Source organism: Pseudorasbora parva, chromosome 21 (genome assembly GCF_024679245.1).
Source record: "Pseudorasbora parva isolate DD20220531a chromosome 21, ASM2467924v1, whole genome shotgun sequence".
Taxonomy (NCBI): Eukaryota; Metazoa; Chordata; class Actinopteri; order Cypriniformes; family Gobionidae; genus Pseudorasbora; species Pseudorasbora parva.
In genome coordinates, this window is record NC_090192.1 from 5115713 (window position 1) to 5128386 (window position 12674).

Here is a 12674-nt window from a genome sequence, read left to right on the forward strand (position 1 = left end):
ATTAACCCCTATGCTACCTACATGTGCTATCGGGATTATCGTAAACACTTGTTTCCTAATTTTAAAAAATAGGACATGAACGCATTCTCAAGTCAAACTTGAATGCGATGAGCGCAATAACGACGTTAGAAGTGGGAAGTAGGAAATTTCCGATAGCATGTTGAAGGCAACATTAGTAATAAACACGACAGGCCCATTCACATCAAGAACGATAACGATAAAAGATAACTATATTTGCGTCCACATTGTTTATTCTAAGTGCATGCTTGTCTGCTGCTTTAAATGCTCAAGCTCGTAACAGCAGGATGGATTCTGATTGGCTGACAATGTTTTTATCGTTTATCAGCTAAATAAAATAGTTCTGAAAATGATTCCGACGATAGTTTCTCTTTATCGTTATAGCAGTGGTGTTAACGCTGCTATTCTTTTATATTGAGAACGATTTTTAGACTATCTTTATAATCCTAGGTGTGAACAAGCCTTGCTTTAAACCTTAAACGCATAATTCGGAGTCCGTGAATAGCTCCAGGTAGAACGTCACGTGCTGTCATGGCGCAACTAAAGTTCAAATAAACAGCATTCATTGAAAATAGACATCTTTATAACATTATAAGTGTCTTTTCTGTCACTTTTAATCAATTTCATGCATCCATTGTGATTAAAAGTATTACTCTGATCACAAACTCCAATATCTGATAAGTGATTTAAATAAGGAGACGAGTTGATCAGGCACATCTGGCAAATTGATGAAGAAAACCATAAAATAATAATAAAAATCACATCTTAAATTCATACAAAAGTACATTTTATTTTCACAAATTAAAAATAAAAATCAACAATAAGTCCTATAGAGAGAACAGTCAAGAGGGAAAAAGCACATTTTCTAAATCCAGTTTGGTTTGTGTGTCGTGTTCATGTTTTCCAGTGTCGTTAATGTCCATATATATATATATATTACTGCAGAGTCGGGAGCTCAGCATATGCAGTGGTTTCCTTCACAAAACTCAAAAGCTGTGAAACTGCGGTGAAAACAGATGAATGAAAACTAAAAATCAAAGCAGGGAACATGTCATACTCATTCTCTTACACCTTTACAACTTGCGTGAGAAGAGAATATACAGAGAGAAAATGAATAAAAATATAAAATGTCCAACAACCTGTTTTAACCTGCCGTTTCCAAACGCAGCTTTCTGAGGAACACGTGAACCGCCACCTTCCACCTTCCCCTACTGCTATTCACATACATAATAAACGTCTACATCTACAGCATACAATGAGTCTGAGAGCAAGGGATTTCACAGCAGTGGGTGAGAGTATAATGCCAATGTGTGTCTTGATGGCAAAGTGAAAGAATGTGAAAGTGGATGGAAAGTAGAAAAAAAGAGGAATATTACAGAGAAAGTAAAAATAAAAATAAAAAAAAAACAATTAAGACAGTTGGGCCGGGAAAGAGAAACAGAAATACAAGTACACACAGGGCACCACTTCCTGTTGAGAGTGCTTGCATCCTAAGGACACAGGAAGCTCACAGGAAGTAGTCAGCGACTGGCTTTTTGGAGGGAATGCCTCTCGTTTCTTGTGGAGCAGCTTCGAATATGATGAATTCTTTCTGCAGGTGCTCGTCCAGCTCCAAGATTGCCGCCACATTACCACATCTATGACAAAGGAAAGGTTTTTTCTTAATACCACTTACAACAAAACTCTGTTTCTATTATTCTTATATAAAAAATATTCTACATGAATATTAATCTTTAAATAACAGTTCTTGGTTCATTGCCAATTGGACATAACTGAAAAAAAAAGACACGTGGTTCAGCCCAGTGACATGAACAAGGGCCTGATGTATAAATGTACACAAAAAAGGCACAGATTTTTCCAGCCACATATCAGGATTTATAAAAAATATACATGCACCGTACGGACACTCTAGACCGTGCATACGCACTCTTTTACTGGAGTGAGCGAAGTAATGAAAATAACTGACCGATTTAAACTCTTTTACATCTGATATACACATTTAGATTAAATATGCCACTCATATTAAAGGGATACTTCACTGCCTTTTCATATTAAACGTATTCCCTTAACTTAAACGAGTTGATACATACCTTTCTCAGACACCATACAGTCACCCTACTTGATCGTTCAACTATTCGTTTAACTGTATTTAAATAGGGAAAAGATGGAGGTGTTTGGTACTTCTAACTTGATCTCTGTTTGGTACCATAGTGAATGAACTGGGCTTAGTGGGCTAAGCTAAATGCTATCAGATCATCACTGCGCGTCAGAGAGATTAAGTGCACGCACTGAGACGAGAGAGGTATGTAACAACTCGTTTTAGTTAAGGGAATAAGAGTTTAATATGAAAAAGCGGTGAAGTAACCCTTTAATGGATAAAGCACTGAAAATTCATGAAATTATCCAGTTACGACTTTTCTTTGATATTCATTTGACGTGTTTGAGGGCAGGTCAAGGTTTGATAGTCCAATGACACTGTAAAATGTGTCGCAAAAAAAGACGCAATTATAACCAGTTTCATGGTCTTCCCAATATTATGAAAAATACCATTATATTGGAAGGATAATTATAGGAAACAGTGAGATTAATATGGTAAATTAAATATTTTGTCAGTGAGTCAGTGACAATTATTTACACTGCATGACACTAGGGCTATCAGTTTCCATTAAAAATATACTTTTAACTTATAGGGAAAACTGCATATATTTTATTTATTTAAAGGAAATAAAATTACTACTTGGCCAGTAGAAAGACTGAGAATAACTCTTCTCTGAAAACTTTGGATTTAGCCTATTTATTCTAAAACAAGCAAAATGGCACATAGTCTGAATGTCATTTTCCTATTGGCTTCACGTAAAACTAAGCGCTATAAGCTCCATATATGGTTATTTCGGGGAGGAGATGCATGCAAGTATAATCTTCCGCTGACTGGGTTTTATAAAGTGCATTTTGCACAGGTTCTGGCGCATAGTTTCATAAATCTGAAAAAATAAAATAAATAAAAAAATCCACAAAATCTGGCTTTTGTACATTTTCACTTTAAGGATGAAATCTATGGACATTTTTATACACAAGGCCCCAGTTGAGTGGGAGTGATTCAAACCACAAACTCCCAGAAGAGTCACTGACTCATTAAAAAGATCAGTTTTTTTTTGTTGCTCACTGTTTTCGTTGTCATGTACAGGCATATAACTCTGGTATACAAAGACATAACTAACAAAATCATGTGGAAACAGTTTTCCAGACTGGTGCAAATGTAGACTAGATTTTAAATCATTGACGTTGTTTGTATTTATTGTCCGTTAAACTATTTTTGTTTTGTTTTACCTGAAAAACTACACATTAACTGAAATAAAGCATAGAACTGGTTTTATTTCAGCTATAACATTACTCATTTTCATTTAGTTTAACTTGATTTACAAAAATAAATAAATAAATTCTAACAAAAAATTATAATCAGACTAAAACCATACAATTCTTAAAATAATAATAATAATAATAATAAAAGTTACGTGAAATTAAGTACAGTATAAGCAATTGATTGATAGCAGCTTGTAAATAAGTCAATAAATAAATGTAATTAAAAAAAAAAAATTATAACGAAGACAGAGAAAAAAAAACACATTAAAAATGTAATCAAATTAACCATAACTTTTTTAGGATAATCAATTAATAATTAAATAAAGGTTAAAATAGAATCCAGTAAATATTTTTTTTATTTCATCCAGTTGCCAAGGAAATGCTTATCTTTTTCATTTAGTTAACTAAAGTAAAAATATCAAAATAAACTATTTTGAAATATCAAAAACAATAAATGATAACTTGGATACTAAAAATAATTGTTACCAGGATCGAGGACTGTACTATTCATTTTATGAAAAAATAATCCCCACCTGTAGCAGTAGTTCGGAGCAGACCACACAGTGAGAACGGTCTCGTTGAAGTGCCACTTGTAACCTTCCATGACAAGCTGGTGCGCCCTGCAGATCATGTCGATGTCGTTGGCTGCGTTGAACTGGGCCACAACGTCACTGCCGAACAGATATCCAGCACCTCGCGGACTCACGCCCCAGCCGGTGGTGTCTGGGTCAGACAGGGCATACGTTCATATAATGAGACGCTGATCATGGAGAACATCTCTGTGGTGTTCCAGAAATCAGAATTACCTTCAGGATCAGACCACAAAAGATCACACATGGGCCCGTCATGAGGCACTTCCTGTTTCCTATCGATGGTTCTGATCTGGTCCAGAGTCTGGATCGAGGGTGACAGGCCTCCGTGTACACAGAAGATCTGTGGGGTCGCAAGATGAAAAACAAACCCAGGTCAGGCCGGTGTTGAGGAAACACGTGGAAACTTCTTAAAGGGCTAGTTTCAGTTTTGGGTGAACTATCCCTTTAACTAACTAACAAACAGGACTCACTTTGCCGTCGATGATGGCGGAGAGGGATAGGTAGTCGAAGATCTCCGTGCAGTACCGCCATACCGTGACTGAACCGTATTTTCTTAAACACTCATCGTAAAAGCCGTACACCTGTGTGATCTGTCTGGACTCGTGATTTCCCCGAATTAAGGTGATTCTGTCTGGATAACGCACCTGTGAGGAGCCATAACCATCCATTAATTATGTCCATTTATAACAACGACATGCATCACTTCTCATTACAGACGTCCTATGAATAACACAACGACCGTACCTTGAGGGCAAGAAGTAGCAGAAAGGTCTCAACACTGTAAAAGCCTCTGTCCACAAAATCTCCCATGAAGAGGTAGTTTGTTTCTGGAACGTCGCCTCCCACCTGAAGGAGAACAGATGTTTAAACAAGACTGTAAAAAAATATGGACGTGGTGTCTGTGACGTCCCCCATACAATTCTGAAGAGTGGTTTGAAGCGTAAAGTAGAAACGAGTTGGCCATTGCCATCACGTGTCACAGCCGTATAACTGAGGCGGGAGGTGGGCGGAGCTGACGCAATGACTAAAAGACTGCGGATAAATGGCTATCCACCTATCAATCAAAATGGCCACACCCTTAATTATGCAGAACTTTAAGGCTTTATATAATGCAAATGAATGAGTTATAAAAACAGTTCACCCCGCTCACCGTTATCATGAAGGCCAAAATTAGGAGTATAGACAAAAAACACACTTTGTCCCAGGTTGTAAACATGTTTTTTTCTGCTGTAAAGTTGGGCATTTTGACATGGAGCTCAATGAGATTCTGCTCCCTTCTAGAGCCGAGCCCTAGTGGCCAGTCGATGAATTGCAGTTTAACTTCAGTAATGGCTTCAAGAGAAACTGGGGAGGTTGCCACCCCAGTTTAAACACTAATCTATTAAAGTGCCCCATTATGTTTTCTTCAGATATTCCCTTTCATGCAGTCTGTTAATTCAGATTGTCTGTCGTTCTTACTACTCTGAGTAAAGATAAAGGATTAAGCAAGATTTGTTTCATAAACTTTACTGTTCCATCGCCCATTGACGTTAGTGCATGGCCAACATATGTGTTGTTATTGATACAGTTCCCACATGTGCACTGCAATAAACGAGAAACACACACATGGGTTTGTTGATGGACAGCTTGATACGGTAATATCAATGTTATCGTTATATTCGGTCTTTACAGTGTGTACACTCACTGATCTTTAGGAAGCCTCTGGAGCTGAAGTTCAGTTATGGTAATGGCCGTTTAGCTCTGTACGCGGTAGACCAACCACAACAGACTAGGCCATCGGACAAATCAGAGCAGAGTAGGCTCACAGAAAGGAGGGATTTAGAGAGACCGATTCATCCATACAGTTGTTTGAGAATCATTGAGGTGATGTGCAATGCATAATATAAGTGTTTTTTGACCTTTGATGCATGAAAACCAAAACTAAACTAAAACTTTGGAAAACTTTAAAATAGCATACAAGGGACAAAACCAAATACTAATAGATTAGTCAGTATATGCCAGTTAAATAACCAGTACGCTTGTTTCCAAAATATGCAGCTAAATAACACATCTAGCACTGATTTGAAATTAAGGGTGTCTACACTACAATGATCTACTAAAAAAGTGTCTCACATACAGACAACAATGCTGTCAAAGCAATCTCATTCACACAGATCTGTGAAAACAGCCAAATAAAAAGCTGCCAGGCCAGTTGTTGGTGATGTCACTTTATAAAGAAACACTATGTGCCAAAGTATCTTGAGCTGCACAAACACAGGCTGCGTCTAAAAACAGCTGACTTGTGCAAATGCTGCCTACAAGGTCATTAGGCGGCGATTGCACATGAAGCTACCTCACCAAACTGATTTCGGACAGACTTCTGAGACAGCTCAACGGTTTAATGATCTACAGCAGCGGCGAAAACCAAGCAAACATTTAATGACATCCGTGGAAACCGTTGATTACAAACATGCATTAACACACAAACTGACCACTAACTGCAGCCTTCAGACACTATCATTAATTTTTCTAGCTCAACTGTCACAGAATGGAAGGCACAGGATTGTGGGATATCAAAGGCAGCGAAGGATACATCTATGCAGTCTTCTTTTGAACCATCAGATGAAGGTCTCTCAGGAGACAGGAAGTGATGCTAACATTGCATTCAGATGTGCCCTAATGCCTTCCTAACTTGGAATATGTCCAAAGGCAGGATTTCTAAGCTTTCAGACGCAGCAATAATTGTGTGACTTGAGTTTAAAAAAAGTTTGAAGACGTTACAGGGTGTTGCGAATTTAACACAATTTTTAAGTGAAGGGAACTTTAACAGATATAGCATGCTCAGACAGTAGAGAACAGTGAACACTTTGTAGGGACCTTTGTCAATCAGAACGCACCCGAGTTCATGGAGCTAAACAAACTAATGATCTGAATCAGGTGGGTCAGATAAGAGAAACGTACAAAATGTGCCGAGCAGAGAGGCATGAGGACTGGAATTGGGAAACACTGAACTATATTAATCCTCCAGCTCTAATCTGCTAAACGCGACACTAAAGGCTCAGGTATACCTTATTTACCTCACTTGGACACGTCTAGTTTCCTCACAACTTTCAAAGCACACTTAACCACAGAAGGCCAAGATCGACATGTGCAGTACAACTGCGGTGACTTTGATCTCTTCTGTCTATCCTGTGCATGCGCTGTTGTACGCAAACTTCGGCACGGTAGGGGTGTGCCATATCATACCGTCCACGATAATACTGGTATAAATTGACATGACATTTAAAAAAAAAATGTTTAAAACTACTTCGCGATATCAATGATATAGCGACGCTACAACACGCACAACAACAACACCTGTCTTCAAGTATACACAAAGAGTAGAAGTTTTATAGTTTTACTTTAAGGAAGTGCATGTAAGATTGTGGCCAAAACTGCTACTGCAATCACTTTCAAACGACTGTAGAGCAGTGTCAGGCCAATCACATCGTGTATAGAGTTGGTGGGCGGGGCTTAACATAATGATGGCAGAGTTGCGCTTGCGTGCTACTGGTAAACACAGAAGCTGGCGAACGGTGGTCTTTCGAATCAGATTTAACCTTCTCTTTTGACCGCTTAACCTTCGTTGCTCTGAATGGTTGTAGCGCTATCCAAATGCGTGCAGAGGGAGTTTGAAAGACAACCGTTTATTCCGCCCCTCCGATTGAGCCCTGTCAATGGTGAGTTTCCAGACCAAACATCTTGATGTGGGTCTGGCTTATCAGGCTATTTCTTTATTATATATAAAAAAACCTCCATGCATTGCTTTATCCTTTTGCATTTACTTTACACGAAAAATACATTAGACTTACCCTAAACAATTCCTTTAGGTCATAAAACTGTCCATGAATGTCTCCACAAACCTGAAGAGAAGAAAAAGCTATTTACTCCTCATATACTGTATACGATCAAAGGGAATCATTTATTATTTTTAATCTTGAAGAGATGTTTTTTTCCCCCTTTGGAACATTAAAGAAGATATTTGGAGAAATATCTGTTTTTGTTTTATGAAAATCATTAGACATCAAAACGGTTTGGATACCAACAAAATATCTTCTTTTATGTTTTGCAGAAGAAAGGTAACATTAGTTAATGCATCAACTAACTTTAACAATGAGCAATATTTTAGCTATAGTCATGTGACTCTAGCAAAATATGTATATATTATATGTAAGTGTACTATATGCATTATATGTAAATGTTGAAATTATCATTAATAAATGCCTTAGAAGTACTTTTTATTGTTAGTTTATGTTAACAAAAGGACCTTCACTGTAAAGTGCTAGCAAAAGCTCCTCCGAGTTCCTCCGTTTGCGGATACTTACTGTTACCGGAGAGTCCACCCTCTGTACATTACTCTCTTCTACAAGAATCTCTCTGGAACACACACATACATTAATGTTGTATGAGCATATGCTCCACATTAATGCTTCTCAAAGCGACAGATTTGTTTTCTACTGGTTGTAATCACCTGGCTTTGGCACACAGGGCTTTGACCTCATTTTCCTTGATGAGCTCACACCTCCTCAGCTGGTCGATCTGTCTGTCCAGATCACTCATGTCACCCATGTCGGATCGCTGAGAGACCGTCTAGCTGTTTCCCCCTCACGAAACCAGTGAATACAGCTACTGTAGCACTAACAGTGTCTCTCTGTGCGATCCAAACACAGACACATGCAAACACACACACTCACACCAGATGAAGAGACGTGGAGAGGTGGTGGGACGAATCTGGACAAAGCAACCTGTTTGGAGGAAAGAAAACAACAGGAAAGACGTTTTATTAAAGTCAACATTAACCATACTATATAGTTCTCCTATTCCAGTGATGAAAATACAACTGCCTAAATAAAAAAATCGTGTAGATCTGTGACAATGTAAACATTCTAAAAGTTTTCAATGGCCTTGGTTCCAGAAGTAATCAAGTCTTCATTTTAAAAGCTATAAGCCATGATCCAAACCAACCAGCTAGGCAGCTACGAGGAGGATCACAACATTGAGGTAAAAAAATAACAGGTCCTTCTCAAAAAATTAGCATATTGTGATAAAAGTTCGTGATAATGTAATGATAAAAATTGAACTTTTGCACAAAACTTGCACACCAACTGAAATATTTCAGGTCTTTAATGTTTTAATTCTGATGATTTTGGCATACAGCTCATGAAAACCCAAAATTCCAATAAATTTTTTTTTGCATATTTCATCCGACCAATAAAAGAAAAGTGTTTTTAATACAAAAAAAGTCAACCTTCAACTAATGTTCAGTTATGCACTCAATACTTGGTGGGGAATCCTTTTGCAGAAATGACTGCTTCAGTGCGGCGTGGCATGGAGGCGATCAGCCTGTGGCACTGCTGAGGTGTTCTGGAGGCCCAGGATGCTTCGATAGCGGCCTTAAGCTCATCCAGAGTGTTAGGTCTTGCGTTTCTCAACTTTCTCTTCACAATATCCCACAGATTCTCTATGGGGTTCAGATCAGGAGAGTTGGCAGGCCAATTGAGCACAGTAATACCATGGTCAGTAAACCATTTACCAGTGGTTTTGGCACTGTGAGCAGGTGCCAGGTCGTGCTGAAAAACCAAATCTTCATCTCCATAAAGCTTTTCAGCAGATGGAAGCATGAAGTGCACGGTGGCTCTGGATGTTTCTACTCCAGACTCAGTCCACTGCTTCCGCAGGTCCCCCAAGGTCTGGAATCGGTCCTTCTCCACAATCTTCCTCAGAGTCAGGTCACCTCTTCTCGTTGTGCAACGTTTTTTGCCACACTTTTTCCTTCCCACTGAGGTGCCTTGATACAGCACTCTGGGAACAGCCTATTCGTTCAGAAATGTCTTTCTGTGTCTTTCCCTCTCACTTGAGGGTGTCAATGATGGCCTTCTGGACAGCAGTCGGGTCGGCAGTCTTACCCATAATTGCGGTTTTGAGTAATGAACCAGGCTGGGAGTTTTTAAAAGCCTCAGGAATCTTTTGCAGGTGTTTAGAGTTAATTAGTTGATTCAGATGATTAGGTAAATAGCTCGTTTAGAGAACCTTTTCATGATATGCTAATTTTTTGAGATAGGAATTTGGGGTTTTCATGAGCTGTATGCCAAAATCATCAGAATTAAAACAATAAAAGACCTGAAATATCTCAGTTGGTGTGCAATGAATCTAAAATATATGAAAGTTTAACTTTTATCATTACATTATGGAAAATAATGAACTTTTATCACAATATGTAAATACTTCGGTTCGGTTTTCTGAACAGAAAAAAACAAAAAAGTTGAGATGGAGAACAATGATCAGTTTTCTGTCAATGAATGTTCCAAACAGTTGCTCACCTGTCTTATAAAACACATCAAATATTAAAGCATTGCGTTTCCATGGTTTCTACTAAATAAAACCAGAAATAACGCGGGTATGATATCATTGATATGGTTCGTGTCCAGGTTAAAATAGTTTATTTATGAGAATGTAAGTGCACAGGTCAACAAAATATACAACATTGCTCTCAGTGGTTTTTAGATATATCTGAATCCAAAATTCTTACATATTGTGCCTTTAAATGAGGGAAAGAACTACAATACCATGTAGCACTGCAAATGACAATTGAAATAAAAATGGAGCAAAATAAAATAATGATTTAAACTATTTTTAATAAATAATAATCAAGTAGGTCGTTATTTTAACTCTTGTGATTCGCTTCAACCAAACACGTACGTTAGAGGCGGGACTAACTTATTTGCTCGACCAATTACAAACGGGGGACGGTTTGTTAGAAGTTATTGATTACAGTTTGTAAAGTTTTAAATATGGACATTTTTCTAACACAAACCCATCGATTCGCTTCAGTATACTTTAATTAAACCCCCAGAGCTGTGTGGATTACTTTTATGATGGATAGTTGCACTTTTACGGACTTTCCATGATATAGCTTGGAAGAGCCAGGACATTTTATTTTTATATAACTCTGATTGTATTCGTCTGAAAGAAGAATGTCATATACACCTAAGATGACATGAAGGTGAGTAAATCATGGGATAATTTTCATCTTGGGCGTGAACTATCCCTTTAAGTGTTGAAGTTTTAATTGCCTTACATAAACACGAGTAAAACAATAGTCAACGCAAATTACGTCACATTATGACGATATGAAAAGTAAAACAACAAAACACAGATTGTGTATACAGTGTTTAAGTGCATATAGTTATTATATTTTGAAATTATTCCTTTTAATGGAACAGGCCTTCTGAAAAAGGTTAATCTGAATATGTTGATGAGACGAAACCTGCTGACTATGCAGCGCAACTCAAGTTAAACAAGTTATTTCACAGTCATACACGGGCTTTATCGAAAGTCAAACAAGTAAAACTAATCTAAAACTGGTACAGTTAAATCTTAATAGGATGACAGTTCAATTTGTTGTGTAACTTAACGTTACATTAGCCGAGCGTTACGTTACTACAGCTCTAGGTAAAATAAAAGCCAAAGCATTATTTTAATAAACAAAAGCCTTTCTATTCCACTACGTTGTTTAAAATATTAAAGGGTCAACATAACATGTAATAACTACTTAGCTCGGTTCGCTTCCCCAACGTGACGGCGAATTAGACTGGCACAACTTTCCTGAAAACTCACCAATGAATTAAACAACCTCTAGACAAATATGATAAACACTCCGCAGATAATTATCAGTCTTAACCTATGTCCTAATGCCAAACTCGACCTAAATTTCCAGCCACGGGCGAATCAATCCGGAATTAGCGGAGCTAACTAGCCTGAGCAGCTAAAGGCCCGAAAAAAATGAGCTCATCTGCCTAGACATCTGCTCAAATACACGGCCAGTTTATGCTTCTTTGCCGCTTAAACCACAACATAGTTCAAGAAACATACGAAGGACACCTACCTTTAATCGCTCCACACAGACCTGTAAAAAATAGAGCAATCTAAAGAATATAACGTCAGGTCGCTTTTTAGGGCTTCCACCCGGTTCGTCGGTCTTTTTCTTCCACCACCCTCTACCGGCGTCAAGCGCCTCCCTTTTGGAAAGCCAGACATATGTGACGTCTGCTGCTCCTAGTGGCGTACCGACATATATGACAGCCAACTACTCTCTGCTGCCCTCTAGTGGCCAAATGATATATGACAGAGATCGGCTTTACTGTTGCCCTCTAGTGGCCAAATGATATATGACAGATTGGCTTTACTGCTGCCCTCTAGTGGCCGAATGATATATGACAGAGATCGGCTTTATTGCTGCCCTCTAGTGTCCGAATGATATATGACAGATTGGCTTTACTGCTGCCCTCTAGTGGCCGAATGACAGCCAACGACTCTCTGCTGCTCTCTAGTGCCAAACGATATATGACAGAGATCGGTTTTACTGCTGCCCTCCAGTGGCGGAAAATTAATTTCTCAGCAGCACCCCCTTAAAAACAACTTATGCATGCATGCATGCATGCATGCATATATATATATATATATATATATATATATATATATATATATATATATATATATATATATATATATATATATATATATATATATATATATATATATAAAATTGTACACATAATTTTTTTGATTATTGTCTATTTAATATTATTATGTTTTTTTTAATTGTTTTTATTAATTACTTACCACCTTATTCTAATACTATACTATAATTAGTTATATTGTACATTTTGCCCCTTTGTCATTACT

The 12674-nt window shown here is 37.8% G+C and overlaps 1 protein-coding gene across 1 annotated transcript; it reads right to left on the bottom strand.

The window, feature by feature from the left end:
* Positions 1 to 788: 788 nt before the first annotated feature.
* On the bottom strand, positions 789 to 12033 carry ppp4cb (protein phosphatase 4, catalytic subunit b). The gene is made up of 9 exons (XM_067429215.1): positions 11875 to 12033; positions 8461 to 8734; positions 8315 to 8366; positions 7802 to 7852; positions 4716 to 4817; positions 4442 to 4615; positions 4185 to 4311; positions 3912 to 4101; positions 789 to 1655 (listed from the first exon to the last, which is right to left on the bottom strand). Exons 2-9 carry the CDS (start codon positions 8556 to 8558, stop codon positions 1526 to 1528), a joined length of 924 nt encoding a protein of 307 aa, XP_067285316.1. The 5' UTR covers positions 8559 to 8734; positions 11875 to 12033; the 3' UTR covers positions 789 to 1525.
* Between the last annotated feature and the right edge of the window lie 641 nt (positions 12034 to 12674).

What these genes read in the sequence shown, in the direction of transcription:
- ppp4cb (XM_067429215.1), bottom strand. Translation starts at nt 8,558, where the DNA reads ATGGGTGACATGAGTGATCTGGACAGACAGATCGACCAGCTGAGGAGG. An exon ending in GCCCTGTGTGCCAAAGCCAG is followed by an intron (nt 8,367 to 8,460) that starts GTGATTACAACC and finishes TGTGTGTTCCAG; the next exon opens with AGAGATTCTTGTAGAAGAGA. An exon ending in TGCTACTTCTTGCCCTCAAG is followed by an intron (nt 4,616 to 4,715) that starts GTACGGTCGTTG and finishes GGCTCCTCACAG; the next exon opens with GTGCGTTATCCAGACAGAAT.